The sequence below is a fragment of the Primulina tabacum genome, chromosome 3 (genome assembly GCF_025594145.1).
Source record: "Primulina tabacum isolate GXHZ01 chromosome 3, ASM2559414v2, whole genome shotgun sequence".
Taxonomy (NCBI): domain Eukaryota; kingdom Viridiplantae; phylum Streptophyta; class Magnoliopsida; order Lamiales; family Gesneriaceae; genus Primulina; species Primulina tabacum.
In genome coordinates, this window is record NC_134552.1 from 21,785,534 (window position 1) to 21,806,456 (window position 20,923).

The following is a 20,923-nucleotide window of genomic DNA, read 5'->3' on the forward strand; positions in this document are numbered from 1 at the left end:
GGTGAATCCTTTAGGTGTTGCCCTAGTTGTTGCCACACCTGGCCGCAACATCTGCAAAAAATCAGTATGTTTAAAATCCACAACTTCTGGAAATTCGAGTGCAGATGATGAATCAGAAGCTGATGATGAAGAGATGACTCTTGAGAGTGTTCAAAAGCTTTATGAAGAGTTGTTTGAGGATTGGACCAAAAGAAATAAGCTTAACTCCACTCTTGTAAAGGAAAACACCGATCTAAAGGCCGTGGTTGCCAAACTTGAAGTAATTCTGAGCAAAAAAGACTTAGAACTGGGAAAGACCAAAGAAAAACTTCAAAAGGCAACTGAAACCTTGTCCAAATTTAATTCGAGCACATCAAAGCTTGAATCCATACTTTCGATGGAAAGAGATGATAAGAAAGGTTTAGGGTTCAAAGACAGTGTACATGAAAATGGAGAATCTTCAAAAACCACTGTTTTTGTGAAAGGAAAAGCCGAAACATTCACACTGCCACAACCTACACCTTCAACCAAAAGCTTTCCACCGAAAAGACAACCCACTGCACATATTCCTAAAAAAAGAAAACGCAGATATGTATGTCATTACTGCTTTAAGCCTGGACATATCAGGCCATATTGTTTTAAACTCAGGGATGACCGCATGAACCAAAAGTCAAGCCGGATGTTGCCTCAAATGTTGCACAACACTTTCCGCAACACCTCCAAATATCGATCTACAGTAAGACAGGTGTGGGTACCAAAGGTAAAAATTCACTGTAATGTTGTTTATACTTCATTAAAAACTAACACTGCAGGTTACTGGTACTTCGATAGCGGAAGCTCACGCCATATGACAGGTTCAAGAGAATATCTCATCGATTATGTTGAACAAAAATGTGGCAAAGTAACCGATGGAGGGGGAGCAAAAGGAAAAATTGTTGGAAAGAGAACTTTGAATGTCGAAGGACTACCAAAGCTCCACAATGTGCTCCATGTTGAAGGACTAAACTCAAATTTGATAAGCATAAGTCAATTATGCGATGATAATTTGCATGTTAAGTTTAATAAGCATGCGTGTGAAGTTTTTGATGAATCTTACATATGCATCATGACAGGTACAAGGTCCTCGGACAATTGCTACCAAATTGGTGAAGAACTATCGTGCAAACATGCAAAAATCACTGAACTTGACATTTGGCATCAAAAACTTGGCCATGTTAATTTCAAAACCTTGAAGAATCTGAGTAAATATGAGGCAGTGCGAGGTATGCCCAATCTTTCATCTGGAATACCCTATGTGTGCGATGAGTGTCAAAAAGGAAAACAGACTCGCGTGTCACACCCGGTGTTGGCAACATCTGGGACAACACGCTGTCTAGAGTTACTTCACATGGATCTTATGGGTCCTATGGAAGTCGAAAGCTTTGGAGATAAGAAATATTCTTTTGTATGTGTTGATGATTTCTCACGAATTTCATGGGTTAGTTTTATTAGGGAGAAAGCAGACACCTTCAGTGTATTTAAATAATTGGTCACAAGAATGACAAACTTTCACAGTTTAAAGGTGAGAATAATCAGGACCGACCATGGTAAGGAATTTGAGAATTCTTTATTCTCATCATTTTGTGACAAGAAAGGTATTTCACACGAGTTTTCGGCACCAAAAACTCTACAACAGAATGGGATTGCCGAACGCAAGAACAGAACACTTCAAGAAATGGCAAGGGTGATGCTGACCTCAAAGAATATCTCAAAGCATTTTTGGGAAGAGGCCCTAAATACGGCTTGTCATATCTCAAAAGAGTGTATTTGAAAGGTGGCTCAACCATGACATCTTATGAGATAATCACGGGAAAGAAGCCTAATTTCAAATATTTTCATATTTTTGGATGTGTGTGTTACACTTCAAATGACAGGGATCAGCTTACTAAATTTGATTCAAAGAGTGATAAGTGTCTGTTTTTATGATACGCTACTAATATTCGAGCCTATCGTATGTTTAATCTAAGAACTAGGACTATTATGGAATCGATTAATGTTTTTTATTATGATTGTGCAGATCTCAGGAAGAAAACAGCTGAGGATGACGTTAATGACCATCTGGAAAACCCAACATACTGGAAAATGAAGGTGTTGTCTCAGATGTTGCAACACCTAGCACAACACGTGACACTGAAATCACTGAAGCTGAGGACGGAGCAAACAGTGAGGATGACATAGTAGATGATGGACTGAATATACCGACTATGATCCAGAAAAATCATTCATCATCTCAAATTATTGGAAGTGTGCAAGGAAGAAGTCCAAACTCGAAAGAAAGAGAAAGTCGACTACTGAAAGATGGTTGGACTAGTATGCATGAGTACCATGTACTCACAGGTTAGATTTTCATGTTTTGTATCTCAAATTGAACCTAAAAATGTTGTTGAAGCCTTAAAAGATGAATTTTGGGTCAATGCTATGCATGATGAGCTTGAACAGTTCGTTCGAAATGATGTTTGGGATTTAGTTCCACCTTCTGACCATGGCAATATAATTGGAACAAAGTGGGTTTTCAAAAATAAAACTGGTGAGTCAGGAAAAATCATTCGAAACAAAGCAAGGTTGGTTGCTCGAGGGTACGCACAGGTTGAAGGGGTTGACTTTGATGAGACCTTTGCTCCTGTTGCCCGCATTGAGTCAATCCGACTTCTGCTAGCCATTGCATGCTACATGAAAATAAAAATGTTTCAAATGGACGTAAAAAGTGCATTTTTGAATGGTTTCTTGTGTGAGGAAGTACATGTTAGACAGCCTAAAGGATTCGAAGATCCACACAATCCGAATCATGTGTACAAGTTGAAAAAGGCTCTCTATGGTTTGAAGCAAGCACCACATGCTTGGTATGGCAGATTGACTGATTACCTACTTGATATTGGATTTAAACGAGGTGAGGTAGATAAAATGATCTTTATTCAAAAATCCAAAGGTGAGATTCTTATCTATCAAATCTATGTCGATGATATCATTTTTGGTTCCTCATCCCAAAAACATGCTGATGACTTTGTTGAATGCATGTCTACTACTTTTGAAATGAGCATGGTTGGTGAATTACATTTCTTTCTTGGTATGCAAATCAAACAAATGCATGATGGCATCTTCTTGTGTCAAAGTAAGTATGCTAAGAATCTAGTAAAGAAATTTGCAAATGAAAACACCAAGCACATGAAGACACCTATGGGCTCAAATGAAAAATTATCCAAAGATGATGCGGCCGAATATATTGACAACACCTTATACTGCAGCATCATAGGAAGTCTCCTGTACTTGACCGCTAGCCGCCCAGATCTAATGTTTAGTGTTTGCTTGTGTGCTAGATACCAAACTAATCCTAAGATTTCTCACTTAAAAGCCGTAAAACGTATCCTACGATACATAGCCGAACAATTGACTTAGGATTATGGTATACTCATGATACAAACTCAAATCTAGTAGGGTTTTCGGATGCTGATTAGGCAGGGGATTTAGATGATAGAAAAAGCACCTCTGGAGGCTGTTTTTACCTTGGAAATAACTTGATAACATGGCATAGTAGAAAACAGAACTGTGTTTCACTTTTAACTTCTGAATCCGAATATGTGGCAGCAGGAAGTGGTTGCACTCAACTCTTGTGGAGGAATCAAATGATAGAATATTATGGTCTTGAGAGTGAACCCTTAATGGTGTACTGTGACAATTCTAGTGCAATAAATATTTCAAAAAATCCAGTACAACACTCTCATACTAAACTCATTGACATTCGTCATCATTTTATTCAAGATCTAGTAGAGAAATGATTGATTCGGATGGAATTTTTTGATATAAATAACCAATTGGCTGACATATTCACAAAAGCATTGGACTTTGAGAGGTTCTCCAACCTTAGGAAATCTCTCAGCATGTGTTCTGTCTGATCATTCATAGATATTGTCTCAGATGTTACAACATTTCGGACAACACCTAAAATACATGTGCATTTCTGAGCATTAGACATTCTGCATTTTCATGCATACTGTGATATGATGTGTTGGAATGATGTTGCTTAATCTTCTGTTACACTTACAATTCCTTAGTCAATCTTATTTAAAACACTTGGACATGAAAAATATTCGAATTGATTCACTAAGTAGTGAAGGATAATCATGAGTTTTCCCATGTGAAAGGTGATTGAACTGAAAATACTTATAAAACATGCTCTGTATCAGAAGAAAAGATTGGAAAAAGCTACCTAAAAGAATCCAAAGAAGACTGTACTTTTAGTGTGGAAGCTACCTCTTCTGAATTTAATACAGAAATCTAAATAGAAGAAAATAGAAAAAGCTACCTAGAGGAGTCCAAAAGAAGACTGTTCTTCTAGTGTGAGAGCTACCACTTCTATGATCAATAGCTACTAAAGTCACCAATTGTGGAGAAAAATCAAATTTTTTTTGGGAATTGTGCGTGTTGTCAAAAGATATTGCCAACATTTGTGACAACACTTCATCTGTAAACATATATCATATCTGGTTTTATGTTTCTATTTTCGTTACACTTTGTTATTAGGCATAATTAGGTCATGCATAAACATATCATCGTGAATATTGGTGTGCCACAAGGACATGAGTAAGTCAACAAAGTAAAATTCGATGCATATTCAGACTTTGCGAAATATCGAATTATGTGATCTTATGTATAGTGGAGTTAAAATTCGATGAGGGTTTGTCTCTGGCATTTTTGAAATAATATTGTGCAAAAATTGTCTCAATAATTGCTTCACAGGGTTAACGGCTCAATTTTAGCATTTCATTTTTTTACCGTTAGACTTAGGGTCGCTACAAATTTTTTTTACCGTTGTGCTTGATTGTGCATAGTTACCGGCTAATTAACCCTCATCTATCTCACATTCCCGATCATCGGCATTTCATTTAACTCCTTGCAAACCCTAGAACCATTCTCTGCATCATCTGCTTTCTGAAATTTCTATCCGCGTTTTGTTTGTGAAATCGTGCTATTTTTCTCTGCCATTCTCGTAATTTTTCCTTTGATAAATTCATACATGGCAGGAAAGGCTTTGATCCCCACGATATCCGAAGCGAAATGGGCCATACAGAGGATGTTCCCTCACCTCCCGCAACATCTGCTACAACACGCCCTGTTCAGAACTTTCAGATCATTCCTGGTGTTCTAATGCCCGAGCCTCTGGAAGTTATTGCCCCCGGTGAACCTGGAAATGCACTGGAAATTGATAACCCACCAATCATCAGGGTTTTCGATCCACCCTTTTTTCCTAAAAGACGATCCAAAAGGCAGGCAGGATATAATCCTGATCTTACGCCTGGGAAGCGTTTCCGTTACAAGGGCCATCCATCCACTATGCCGTCATTAATTGATCCTAATATCACCTCGGGGGATGACTCCAACGATGTAGATTTTGAGCTGGTTCCTCGCAAACGATCCGTTACTTTGGGTGCTGCTACTACTGGTAAGGCCACTGTATCCTCTTCTGCAAATGTCCCCTTCACTCCATAGGAAACACACACTGCATCTCAAGCAGATGAAGATGAGGTCTCGCTTGCCCAATTTATGGCTACACTGAAGAAAAACAGGAAATATGCTCATCCCAATCCTCTCAGTCCTCCAACTGTTTCCAGTGATGACGAGATAAGAGACGCCTCGGCAAGTCTCTCCCCTAGTACTAAGACTAGTGGCCCCTCTCACCATACCGATGACTCATTTGGTGAGGTTGCCTCCTCTACTCCTGATGTTCTTGAAGGATCCTCTGCTGAGGAAGATGTTGCAGAGGATGTTGCCAACATTGTGGGCAACATAGATCTTTCTGACTATGATCTCACTACTGACTTCTCGGAAAAATTCTACACTGAGCAAGCCGATGCTAAATGGACCCTGTATGCGCATCGCTTATTTGTGGAGGAAAAGAATATTGACGAGGCTGTTTTTGAGAGACACAATCTGCTTGCTTTTCTCAAGCACTGCCATCTTCTCCCCACTGTCTCAGCGGTAACACCTTTTTCCCGTCTGACTGTGTTAGAATTTTATGCAAAATTTTTTCATAGGCGTCGGTGATGAACACTTTGCCAAGTATGGGAAAGTGTTTGTCAGAAATGATTTCAATCCTACTTTCATCAATCAGTTGTACCAGACCCCCACATTGGACATTGATGGTATTGCCCCCGACATTCATCTGGCTACATCCACACTCACTGGAGGAGTTATTACTCACTTCCCCGTCCATCCGAAGAAACTCTCAGTTGTCATAATCACTAGTAATAGGTTTTTGTAATCGGTTTGATTTTCTAGTGATTAAATTTTTGCCATAAGGCACCGCACAAGTATTTATACTTGTGCATATTTAATATCGTCCATCTATTTACTTAAAGTGAATTTGTGTAACAAACTTTAATATTCCGCTGCATGTTGTGTTAAATGTTGTAACATTTGACACAACACTCAATTCTGATAAAACACAAATTTACGATTTTACACTACTTTTGATATATTTACACACATCTGTCGAACAACAATTCCTTACAATTTCAAATAATCATATTAGCATGTAAAACAACATTCAGGACACTGCCATGACATTTACTAATTTCTATGTGTAAAAAGATCGTTTTACCCCTGAACGTAAAATTTCACGTTTTCGACTTTTCCTTAACTTTATTAACTCTAACATGTCCCAAATAATTATTTAAACTTACATGAATTTTCTCACATTTTTATTTAGCTTAAATCGATGACTTTTAAATTAATCTTTAAATAAGACGTATTACTGCGTTTTAATCCCGAATTAAACCAAACCTTAATATAAAATTCTCAAATTAAAAACTTAGACTTTTAATAATTATTTGAGCTTAAACATAATTTTCCATACTTTTATAAAGCTTAAAACTAGGCGTTTCGATTAATTCTTTAATTAGCGTTTCGTGCGGCGATATAATCCCGGATAAATCCAAAACTCGTTATTTTGAACCCAAACTTTAAACATAACATTTTTATTATTTATTATACCCTTCCAAGTCATGATCCACACTCGTGGACCCATGGATTAAATTTTAGTTCTTAAAATCTAGAAATCGACACCTTTACGAACCACCTGAGCCATCTCCCAACTTACTCGAGCCACGTCCGAGCCACCTTGAGCCAAAACTTAGCCAACCCATCTAGAGACCCTCCTGACCAAGCCCAAGCCCCTGACCAGCCCCTTAAACCCTCGAAAAGCCTATTGTCATTGAACCCGATTGCATGTGGGTGTGTGTGTGAGTCTCCTTGTGTGTCTTGGACTCTTAACCCAACTAGGACTCTCCCAGCCAAGCCACCACCGAGCCCACCTGACCCTAACCAACCCTGAACTACGGCGAGACCGTACCCAGACCAGCCCAACCCTTAGAACCCCAAGCACGAAGCTCTGAACCAGATGACAGCAACATGCGCACTTGATGGCATCTTCCTCACGGTTTCATGTTCTTTCTCGGCCCTAATTGAACCAAACCATACCAGCCCATAGCCCAGCCCTTGTGCACCTTCCTAGGACCCTAAGGACCTAGCCTAGCCCAGCCCAAATCCCCTGACCGAGCCACAAACCCTGCACGATTTCTGAACCCTGTGCTGCCTTCCCTATGCTCTCAGGTGGGAGTCCTAGCTTGCTAGGGCTCCTCCCCAGCCCTCTGGACTCAAGTCCTAGCGTGGCTAGGACTCTCTCCCTGACTCATCCACGCCCCTATCTAGTCCATGGTCCCAGACGAAGCTAGCCAAGCCCTCAATCCCCATAAAACCGAGCCTTACAAACACCAATCAGAAAGTTGTCCCCAGCTTGTTCTCTCGTGCATGTGAAGCCTGTTTGTGCATGTCCTATGCCATTAAACTCGTGTAAAATATGCCTTATATCATCCTAATTCATGGCAGCCCATTTGACAACATAACAAACATGTTTTTGGATGAAAAATCAAGAGTTTAGGACACATATATGCATAGTTACGGAAATTGTGAATTGTGTGACTTGTTTTCATGCAAAAATTCATTAAATAAAATTCTATGGAGTGATAGATATTTGAAGGAAAGAATATGGCATACCTTTGCGTATTTAACGCACGATTTTACGTTGACGATTGAAGAACGACGACGAGGAAACGGCGGCGTGAAAATCCTTGCAACTTTTGATGCTTTTCCCTTCACTTGTGTGTGAGTCTCGTGTATTTGGTGGTGGGGAGGAGTTGTAAATTATTGGGGAGAGTTTCAAGAGAGTGGGGCGTGTGATTAATAGGTTATGGGGTGGGTTTACATATATTTTATACTAATTAATTCCTTGATTAAGCTTAAGCCCATTAAGCCCTCAAATTAGGCCCACTAGTGTTTGATTAGGAATTAATTAAAATATTATAATAGTTTTGTTTAAATAAATTTGTGAATTTATTAGCTGGGTTGCCAAAAAGTTCGTATTTTTGTTGAAAATCCAACACATATAAAATTTACGTCCCGGCGTATAAAATTATCTCAAAAGCTCATATTTTCAAAAATAAAAAAAGCATCACCCTTAATTTAAATAATTAAAAATAATTATTTAATAAAAACATTTTCTATTTTCAGCCATCGGTCTCCGTTCTTCGATCGCAACTCGAATAACCTTTAAAAATTACATTTTAGTGCAACCATGTAGAAAAATATATTTTAAACATGTCAACATGCAAAACATAATTAATTCATGCAATTAAAATATTTAATTAAAATACAAGAGAATTTAATAACTGCATGCATGTGGTTCGTGTGGATCTTTAAATTTTCGGAGCGTTACACCTAGACTTGTCTTTAGAGAGGAGAAAAGCGTCGTATTTGAATGACATAGAGAGATATATGGATGAGAATGATATTTTATTCGATTAAAAGTCTACTAAAATCTCTAAGATGAGTAGAAGACAATTTTTGAATTTCTAAATTGTACCTAGAGTTTTAAAAGTTTGTATGTAAAGAATTATATTAGAATCATTGTAAATCTATGGAAATATTGGATACCTATAGATTTTTAAAAAGTCAAGTTCGAATACCACTAGACTTTTTAAGACCTAAGAAATAGCTAATTTGACTAACACTAAACTTTTATAGGGTTTATAAAAGTCTATGTTCAATACCTCTAAACTTTTAAACTCTATAAAAGTCAATAAAAATAATTATATTTCCAAGATTAAATACATACCCCTAAATCAAGGCGGCTCCCCTATAGTTTCTAACTTCATAAGAATTATCATTTAATTGGCAGCCTACTTCTATGTGAAGGTGCATCCCTAAATTTTGCACAGTTGTATATTTACAAACCAGAAAACGAAATTAGTAATCGGATTTCTATTGTCATGTATATCTTCAGAAAAAATTCTCGGTGCATGTCTTATGGTCGCTTCACAAAGCATTTTCCTAAAAAGTTTGTTGAAGTGACATCAATTGATGAAGATGGATACCCAATTTATCGACGCAAAGATAATGAGCGAACATTTCTAAAAACTGTGTTAATTGAATAACAGATTTTTATTCCCCATGATCATTATTTGTTGGTTTGGTACGAAGATTATAAGAATATTGAATTGTGCAACCAATCTCGGGCTATCAAATATTGTTCAAATATATAAATAAAGGACAAGATCGTGTGACTGCACCATTTGATCAAGCTCAGATGATGTGATTTGGAAAAAAATGTTGGAGTTAGTTTTATCGACGACATTATTGAAGCAAGTCATTGGGCTTCAGAACAATCTGTGATAGTTTTACTCGACGACATTATTGAAGCAAGTCATTGGGCTTCAGAACAATCTGTGATAGTTTTACTCGCTATTGTATTGTCATCGAATTATATCGGCCAACCTGAAGTAGTTTAGAAGTCATATTGGACATATCTATCAAATGAAATTTTATACATACAACATAACTTGCTGCAACATCAAGGTATGCATGAATATATATATATATATATATATATATATATATATATATACACACACACATAAAAAAATAGTATATATATGAGATTTGTCAATCCTTCAAGCCTTCATTACCTTTGGAGGCAAAACATATGTTTTCGGTGGCAATTTTCGAAAATATTTCATGTTATCCCAAAATATAATAGGCAAGATATTGTTCTTGCCACCTTCAATTCTTTGTATATCTGGAGACATTGAAAAGGTTTGAGATTGAAAAAAACATGCGAATATAAAATTTATGTCCTGATGAAGAAAGTGTTTAAAAAAAGAATTTTCGGATTGGACTGCTAATATAGGAGATGGAAAAATTAGAGAACAAAATTATGGTTAAGCGACAATCGATATTCCTAATGAAATTTTGCTAAAAGATTGTAATGATCATATTGGAGCAATAGTTGAGAGTATGTATTCGTCTTCAGACATCATTATCAGTGATACTACATATTTTCAGTAGAGGGCTATTTTGGCACCGACTCTTGATGTCATTCAGTCCATAAATGAATATATGATATCTCTAAACCATTATGAGGGAAGGTTGTAATTAATTTCTGATACAACAAGCTACTCGGATAAATGTTGATGTACTGTATGATGTGCATACCCTTGAATTCTTAAATGGAATAAGATTGTTGGAATTTCAGTTATGTTGCTGCGGAATATAGATCATTATCTTGGATTATGTAATGATACTATATTGATCGTGACTAGGCTCAGAAACCAAGTTTTGTAAGGACAAATTTCGACTGGAATTAATGCGAGTCATAAAGTTTTTATTCCAAGAATGTCATTGACTGATTTTGATCCAAGACTTCCTTTTAAATTCCAACGAAGACAGTATCATATGATTGTATCATACGCAATGACAATCAACAAAATTAAAGGTCAATAATTGTCTCATGTAAGAATTTTTTTGAAGAACCTCGTTTTTAGTTATGGTCAATTGTATGTCATTGTATCTAGAACTACAACTACGAATTTGAGGTTAGATAGTGACAACAACTAGAAAAATTCAAAACGTCAAATCATTTAGGACCGAATCGAAAAATAGTCCAAAAATTTGGAACTAAAATGGGTCTTTTCCCGAAAAAATGGAGCGAACTCAAAATACATATTTAAAAAACTAAAATAAAATTTGGGGCAATAGCAAATATCAACTTACTGCGCTCAATAAAATGTGAAATCTCCCAACCAAGGACGGACCTATGCTTGGTCCTTCCTAGGCTGTAGCACAGCCCAATTTTTTTTTACAAAAAGTTATAGAGAGTCGAGCTAATTCTAATTTTTTTTGGTAAATATATATAGAAATTTAAGCACAGTCTAATTTTTTTAAAAGATATCACGGTGCAAATAACTCATAAAAGTTGATATCTAGAATACCTATTTAACTTTCACAGTGAATAAATATAAATTTTCGATATTTCAAAAGGGTTTGATGCAAATAAATCATAAAAGTGATAAATTTATTTTATCAATTTTTTTATTTAATAGAATTTAATTTTGAAAATACATTTAAAATATATTAAAAATAGTTTCAAAATGTAAATTTTGAATCTAAGTAAAACTTGTCTTATATTACACGGGTTACAAATTAATTTAAATAATATATAAATTTTGAAAAATGATATTGATTAAACTTTTTTTTTTTTGAAAATTAACTCTGCTATTTCGAATACGCTAGGAACAATAGGTTTTTTTTAAAAAAATATCAAAGTCATTTTGCTAACTATTTTCATATTAATATCTCATATTTGATATATATATATAAAGTTGAGGTGAGCTTGTATATTAACTTATTATATTAAGTTCAAGCTCACCTCAACTTTAACTTCTGGATCCGTCCTTGCTCCCAACGATACAAGTTGGATTGGGACATGTTACACGATGCCATGTAAGTAAAGAAATTTTTGTAAAAGAGATCCGTGGAAAGAGGGAATGGATGTGAAAGAATAGTACGAATTCCTTCCTCTTCACTGACAGCAGTTAAAGCAACAATATACCAAACCTGAATTGGCATTCATCACACCATCTCGCATCGAGCTAACAAGATAGGCCTAAAGTGCACGTATTACCGAATCAGTGGCCTAAATTATTGACCTCCAGTTAAATTTAAATTATGTGTGTTTTAGATAAATCGTATACTCGAGTTTTTGTCTGATATTAGTTCATCCCCACATGTAAATTCGGATGCGATCATATACCATACACATTTTGAATTTACTCTCGTTTAGTTTTCATCTTCCCACTGACATTTGAACTTGTGATATTCACGTTATCCTTCCAATGATTTACGGCTATATCATGCGTTGCAGACATTTAAATTATATTTTTACTTGATATCAAATTTGGTTATACAAATCAATTATTACCCAAACACAAACTCTTATCAACAAGAATTAAGTCCCTGAAAAAAAAAATTGTATTTTTTTTATTAAAAAAACTGAGCAAATATAAATAGATTCAATATGAATACCCTATCACCATGAACTTCATAATGTTTGCAGATTATTTAATACTTCAAAAGTTTCTCGGAAATGTAGGAAAATTGTGACAACGTGCCATTGCAAACTTATAAAGAAAAGGTCAGAAATTAGACAGGGAGAATTTTAGAGAAAGTGGAATATGTGAGAAAATTTGATCTACTACATAAATAAAATGATTTTCATAGTGTTCTCTTTTTAGATGATTGGTTCTTGAATTTTGTTCTTTCTACCAAGTTTGTGTAAAAAGCGAGCCTATAAATCCATTTGAATAGTTGAAATACTTCAATTTCCCGGAGGAAAAACAGTTTTGCCGAAAGATAAAGAAAGACAAAGAAGAATCGAATAATATAATAAGACCAACATAGACAAAAATCTTGAAGAAGTGGCAGAATCTTGGGGTATAAAAGTTATCATATACTTTTCTTGATTTAAACTAAATTTATTATCTAAAAATTTGAATCATTGAGTGTTTAGTTCATCGCATATATATAGATAAATATTAACTCTTAGAGAAGGTGCGTCGAAAAATATTTGAAAGTATTATAAAATAGAAATATTAAATTTTCCCACCAGAAATTTATCGTTCAAGTTTTTGCCTGTTCAATTCTAAGATCTGCAGAAGAAAGGAAATATCTTCACCAAATCCATCTATATATAATTTTCTGTTCCAAATTTTCCATTTCAGAAATGTTGGTGAATTACTGAAAATCAAATATATTCTTATAATTTATAATATAATAAATTAATGCACAACGGAGTTAATAGAATGAGCTGACATAGATTGAATTGTAAAGAAACTTACCATAAGCTGCAGATGAGTGGAAAGCCATAGAAGAAGGTGTTCTTGTTCTCCATTCCACCAAATTTATGAACCAACAAAAACAGAAATAGCTTTACAAAAAGTCTGAGAAAATCCTGATTTCGCCATGTCTTCCCACAGGTTTCTTGAACTTCTACATCTATACGTGATTCTTGAAGGAAAAAAAAACAATCCCAAGAAGTTCAAGAAAGCTGTGGAAAAACATGACAGGATTCCCAATACTCCCCATTCAAAGAAAATGACTAAAACAAATTCAAGAAAATATAGTTCCACGAGGAAAACCTTAACTTGAATCGCGTCCACGAACTTAATTTGTTGAAATCGATTGAAATATGCAAAAAATTTCAAGAAAATATGGGTAAGAGAGGGTAAGAGAAGGGTATATAGTGGTGATAATGGGACTTAAAATAGCAAAAAATATATGGTGATATTGAATATTGATATATTTGAGCAATGATTAAATTTGTGGGATGGATTTTCCTTCGAAGGAAATGAGGACCACTCTGTATAATTCAGCAAACAATCTGCAGAAATCATGCAGCTTTATAGCAGCGCGTGGGGGAGAAATGTAGGGTTCCTCTTCACGTTCATGTATAAGTGCAATACATACAAAAAAGTGAATGCACTCTGGGTTAGTATGTTATCATGGGACTAAATCTAGCTATAATACATTTGTTTGTGGTTCTCATATTGTCTATAATTTGATTATTTCTTGAATAATTAGTATATAAACCATTCTCTTTAGAATTATGAGATAATATAATTTGGATTTCGGTATTGTAGTATAGATTTAACTGCTACGATTAAGGATGTAAATAAATCGAGCCGATTCGTGAGCTGACCAGATACATAGGCCGAACTCGAACATGTTCGAACATTTTTCCAACCCGAACTCGAGCTAAAATTATTATGTTCGATTGTTTGCTACCCTTGATATTTTATTAATACAATATAATTTTATACTCAATAATACTCATTTCAAGCCTTTCGGATATTTCGAGCTTCCGAACGTTCATTCTCAAACTTTGATTAATATTTAAATTAGCTGACGAATAAGTTCGAACATTTCGAACCGAACTCAAGCAAAAAAATTTCAAGTTTCGAATCAAGCTCGAACTTGAATATACTTAATTTGAGTCACTTAAAATATTCGGCTCGATTCGATTGTTTTACACTCCTACTTACTGTCATACCGCATTAATTAACCAAGTTGGGTTGGTTGCTAGTATTGAATATTTTTAGATAGCAATGTGAAATTTTTCAAAAAGTAAGCGTTCTCCACGGCTATTTGTGATTCTTTGAGAAATCAGGTCCGAAATAGCTCATGCATGGGGCTCACGTAAGGAAATATGCATGCAGTTGTGATTGATCACGCCACCACGCAATGGGTTTGTCAGCAAATGCTCGACTATTTTAGGATGATTGATGCTTTGTATGTGGGCGATGGTAAATTTTGTGATGCACCGTGAGAACTTCTCCTATGTATTGCTGACCATTGAATTGGGACGATGATCCCATGGTTTTCCCACAGAAGCAGTTCTCTCGGTGACTCCATCTGCCTCAAATATATTTTGAAAATATTCATTTGAGTCGGTTTGATTTGCATGAGCCCGGGATCAATTCCTAAATAACTAAATTAGTTTTCCTCTTTTCAGATCTAAACTACACTTTTCCAATACAGCCGAGCAAACCAGACTCATCCATATGGACCAAGTGCATCGTTTATATTATAGTTGTAAAAAAAAAATTTTTTTTTTTAATCAAGAATCCAAAGTTGCATGCTCAATATCTACGAAAAAAATTGAGTTTTTAGTAATTGGCTCAATTTTCAGAGATCATTATTACTATATATCAAATTCATTCAACAAATGCACTACAGTTTACATAACTACATTTCTCTTCAAATTTTCCAACTGCAGAGTAACAAGTCTGAAAAAGTTGTATAAATTGGTTAAAACGTGAAATATGAACGAATTCTTCGAATCTACTTACATCGACATCATACATGCTTGTCTGCCAGACGAACCTTATTCAATGAATCCCTGAATGCTTGCCTAGCAACCATGTAACGATCTTGAGTTGTGATCCCTTCTGCAACAACTTGCATTGCTCGTCTAGAAAGGTGATCATACCACTGCACAGGGTTAGTAATGTCAATGGTGTTAGATCCGAGATCGCGAGCATACATTCGTTTCAAATCTTTTCTCCACCGAGTTAAAATGTACGTGCTCGGGATTTCTTCAACCCTGTTGTGGTTGAGGACAGTTAAGGCATGTCGGCACAGGTATCCTCGGAAGTTGAAGCAACTACAGATACAACGAACCTCTAGACCTACTTTATCGAACATAACTTCAAAATTTCTTGATTCTTGGGAATCTCCTTCGGTATTCCGTTCCTTAACCATATAGGTGATAATTGCCCCGTTAGCATGGATTTGAGTTACAATGCAACAATTAGCCATCAACACCACCTCTTCTTGGAATCTCAAGAATATATCTTTGGTATACACTTCGGAAAGCTGCAATTCGTAGTTGCAACTAGTTCTCAACACTGGTCTAAAGTCTCTCGACTCTAAATCGTTCAGAGATTCCCGATGAATTTTATTTTGTTGAACTAACTCGTAAAAATTAAAGAATTCAGTCCAAGTGGTTTGCTCATGTAAATGCCCGTGGAAAAAGGGAGACATGTATTCACCTGGTTGTGAAGTATATATTCCGGCAAAGAAAGTATCTTTCAAATAAACTGGAACCCATCGTTCTCGATCTTCGTATAAAGTTCGAAGCCATTCACGATCCTTGATAGAACAATGCTGGATCATCTCCTCCCACGCCATTTCAAAATCTTCTACTTTCATGGAGCTGTACACTGCTCTGTTTAGTAATGTCTGGATTAGAGCTGACTCCCTCATTTCTCCTACTTTTTCAAGAATGTACTGCATCACATTAGGTAGACAAAGACCGTGGTTAGCCCTTGGAAAAACTACAGAGATTGCACCACACAATGCCTTACTCTTGTCTGTAATTATAGTTTGTGGAGGTCGTCCTAAAACACATGTAAGCCAGGCTCGCATCAACCAAATATACGTCTCCATAGTTTCATTCACAACAAAACCACAACCCAGCAATACAGACTGACCGTGGTGATTTAATCCAGTGACTGTCAAAAGCGGGACAATATATGTTCTCGAAAGACATGTAGTGTCAACTACGACGACATCACCAAAATAACTATAGGCAGCCCTAGACCTAGAACTGATCCAAAACACGTTCTTTAAACAACCTTCATCGCTTAAATCCATGACATAGAAAAAGTTCGGGTCAACAAGTTGCGCCCGATGAAAATATTCATAAAGAGCAAGCACATTGCCGCCTCTGAGTTTTAAGTGTGTTGCCTGCTGTGCATGATTGCTAATTTCTTTTTCATCTGAGCTTTGATAACTCACTGCATCTGAGCAAAAAGTTTGATATACCTTGATTGTTTGCACTTCTATGTTTACAGTGGACTCCAACTTCCTTTTGGCTCCTGCATCAATCTTCTTATGTGACCTGGAGTTTTGAGCTCTTCCATGGTCCAGCAAATGATTGTGTTCTGTTCTAACTTCATCTAACCTCCATCTGTTCGATTCCAGTAATCTCAGCCTAATCATTGCTGGGCATCCAGTCCTCGTTTCCTTTCTTCGAGTGCTTGCATCTTTCATTGCTTTAAAACCTTCGCAATTACAACACAGAACTGCCCCACGCTTCTCTTTGCTGCTTCGCTTTGTCCACGAAGATTTGACTCTAATACCAAATCCAAGTTCCTTGGAATAGCAGTTGTAATAGTTATAAGCATCATCATACGACTCAAACTCCATCCCCATGGCAGGAGGGAGACAAGACTTACCCCCAGTACCATCATCTATTGTAACGGGATTACCATTCCCGTGAATCTCAGGAAATTGATTGCCCCTGCAATTGTGGTCATTGCCCGGAACCTCCATAATCTGCACACTATTGCTCTCATGACCATTTGTTCCAAATGCAAGCATGTGTCCACCGTCAATACTAAGAATTTGCCCTCCATCATCGCCAAGGTCATTTCTTTCGATGTCAAACACTCGCTGAATGGAACTTTTAAGATCATTGCTTCTAGCTCCAAGCATTTGGTTGTCCTCATGCTCAAGATCATTGGTCTCAAACTCGAAGTCATCTTCTCCTTCATCATCTACCAGTTCATCTCCATCCACCTAGAGCGAAATACAAGAAAAAATCACAAAAGCATACAAACAGGAACGAAGATACACCAAAAAGTGCCAAGTTTAAATGAAAATTCTTCGTGCAACAAAAAATACTGCCGATTTCTAGTTTGGTAAAGCTTTATCGATCATCCTTGAAGCCCATGTAATCGTAAACATCAAAATTACGAGGTAAATTCGAAATACCTTAAAATATAAACTATATATATAATGATAACAAAAGCACATACAATGGCAAAAATTTACAGAGAAATCATGACTCTGTTTTTAACTCACTCAACTTCAGCTTTCGCTGAACGTTCAACGTCGCAATTCAGTTAACAGATTTCAAATGGAAAAACGGCAACCATTTTTTCCGAAAATTTGGCGGAAAATATTATAAAAATGGGGATAAATTAGGAATTGGTCGCGAGTGATGCTAAAATACAATAAGGAGGCGCACTGATTACTACTTAAAGGCGCCGGAAATGGAAATTCGGGAGGCGCTTACGTTGAGTTCGACGCCGGGATCCGGATTCGGAGGGATGGCAGCGTTGGCTGGTGAGAAAACGGCGTCGTTCGACATGCTGTGAGAGGAGTGTCACGCGATGTTCGTCAAAGCCTGTGAGGATAGCTTCACCCTTACCTTTATTTTGTATTTTTTGAGTTTTTCTTATACAAGGCTTGTATTTTTGATTTCGAACCTATATTATCTTTGTTATTAGAAAATGGCCGCCATTTCCAATCATATAGAAAAACATCGACTGGTAGTAATTCATCTTATACTAATATTGAAATTTACTATGAAATCTCAAGTTCGATATCTGTTTATAATAATTCCTCTTTCAATTTAGAAAAAATTTCACTTCTATCATTTTATTTTATTCACCTCTATTTTGCGTTATGACAATCACGTTTTTTAGAATTATAATTTTCCTCGGTAAAACATGATGTATGATACTATAAACAAGTAATGTTACCCATAATAAATGCATTTATATGATCAGTCATTCAAGGTAATTAGTTATTTGATCCTTACATGCTCCTAACAAGTAATTTTGGTGGTCGTTTATGTCACGAGAAACGTAATAGACGTCAAGAGAGACTCGATAAAAATCATTTGACATTCAATCCAGGGATCACATCAAGAAATATACCCAAAAAATGTTTAATTTTAATTATTGAAATGAGGGTATCCCTTCAAATCTAGAGTAGAACCTATTTATAAGTTTTTGGGAGTAACTTGTAGAGGTGGACATTTCGGTACCCGCCTGATCGAATATTTACCCAATCAGATCGAATTATTTTCAAAAATATCGACTTCAGGTAATATCATACCCTGACTTAGGCATGCTTAAAGGATAGGTTCGGGCCGGAGCCGACTCGGAACCGGTTCGTTAAGCCCGGAACCAGATCCGATAAGGATGAACTGGACCCGAAATCGTGTACAATTCATTGTTTGGTGGGTTGAACCAGTTCAGGATGTTCTAAACCGGTTCAACCTGAAACCTCTGCTTATTCGTTTTCTTAAAACATGCTAGAAATTTTTTTTTTAAACCTCTCATAGCATCGGCCGAACCATAAAATATTTTGGAATCATTTTAAAATAAAACATCAAACTAACATTTGAAAAGTATAGCTCATACTATAACCTCTCAAAAACCACTCATAAATAAAACGTCGTAAAAATATCTTTAACAACACTTAAAATCATAAATCGTAAAGTAGTGCGAAAAACTAGCGTCGGTCCTCGAGTTATGTGCACCTTCAGTCCAGCAAAGTCAACCATCCAGACCTCCATTCACATTATTATCATAATAACCTGCATCAATCACAACTAGTGAGTCTAAAGACTCAACACATCATATCCTTGATAACAACTAATACGTAATACAGTTAACATATAACAGTGAAAAATACGTGTACTTAAAATATCGTTTTCATGAAGATGCATAAACTTAAAACATAACATTTTCGTAAACATTTTCATGATGCATAAAAACATTTTCATATAAACGTTTTCATAATCTTATGCGTAAACATTTTCATACACATGTTCATATAAACTTAATCATATTCATATTTGTTTCCATATTCATGTCCATATTCATATTCGTGTTCGTGTTCGTGTTCGTTGAATTTCAGATCGTTGTGACTCGTATTCTTGATCGTATTGGGCGATGGATCCATCTAAAAAAACCACACTACTAGGCAGCGGGGGACACCAGCAACACTCTCACCGGTCAACTGGGCCCTAGCCTACGTATTAACATATTCGTGTTCGTATTCGTATTCATATTCGTATCCAAGGAAACACGATCGCCGGGCTCCCACTGAGACCATAACCCTCACGATATTTCCATCATGTAATAGTCACAATCCCTTCACGTCCTTCAACATGTTATAATCACTTAATAAAAACATGCATAATATCATTTTTATTTTGAAACCAAGCATGCAACATATCTTTTAATTGTCCAATTTAATCCTTGATAATCCACAACATTTAAAAATCATATTTCAACATGTAAAAATTCATAAACATGTTACATAAACATATTAGCATATAAAACAGCAAATCGGGCACTGTCATGACGTTTACTAATTCCTATGTGTAAAAAGACTGTTTTACCCCTAGACGTAAAATTTCCCGTTTTTTATTTTTATTAGTTTCATTGACTCTAACATGTCCCAAATAATTATTTAAGCTTACACGAATTTTCTCATATTTTTATTTAGCTTAATTCGATGACTTTAAATTAATCTTTAAATGTGACGTATTAATACGTTTTAATCCCGAATTAAACCAAACCTTAATAAAAAATTCCCAAATTAAAAACTTAGACTTCTAATAATTATTTTAGCTTAAATATAATTTTCCATAATTTTATTAGGCTTAAATCTAGGCGTTTCAATTAATTCATTAATTAACGTTTCGTGCGGCGATAAAATCCCGGATAAATCCAAAATTCATTATTTTGATCCCAAACTTTAAACATACCATTTTTATTATTTATCCTACCCTTCCAATTCATGAGACACACCCGTGGACCCATGGATTCAATTTTAGTTCTTAAAATCTTCGTTTTTGACACACTAACGAACCCACCGAGCCATCTCCCAATTTACTCGAGCCACGCCCGAGCCACCTTGAGCCAAAACCTAGACAACCCACCTAGGACCCTACTGACCAAGCCCAGCCCGAAAAACCAGCCCTGGCCTGCTCACAAACTTGTTGGAAACTTGACCCAATTGCATGTGTGTGTACGTGAGGTGTTCTAATTACATTAGGAATCCTTGCTAGCCTAGGGCTCTTCCAGCCGAGCCACCACCGAACCACTATGACCCTAACCGACTCTGGACCACGCCTAGACCCAGCCCAGACCATCCCAGGCCCTTGAACCCCAAGCACGAAACACCTGAATCAGAAACAGCATGCGCGCTTCCCTTG

The 20,923-nt window shown here is 36.2% G+C and overlaps 1 protein-coding gene across 1 annotated transcript; it reads right to left on the bottom strand.

The window, feature by feature from the left end:
- Positions 1 to 15,086: 15,086 nt before the first annotated feature.
- On the bottom strand, positions 15,087 to 18,181 carry LOC142541011 (protein FAR1-RELATED SEQUENCE 8-like). The gene is made up of 2 exons (XM_075647545.1): positions 17,984 to 18,181; positions 15,087 to 17,484 (listed from the first exon to the last, which is right to left on the bottom strand). Exons 1-2 carry the CDS (start codon positions 18,056 to 18,058, stop codon positions 15,259 to 15,261), a joined length of 2,301 nt encoding a protein of 766 aa, XP_075503660.1. The 5' UTR covers positions 18,059 to 18,181; the 3' UTR covers positions 15,087 to 15,258.
- Positions 18,182 to 20,923: the final 2,742 nt, after the last annotated feature.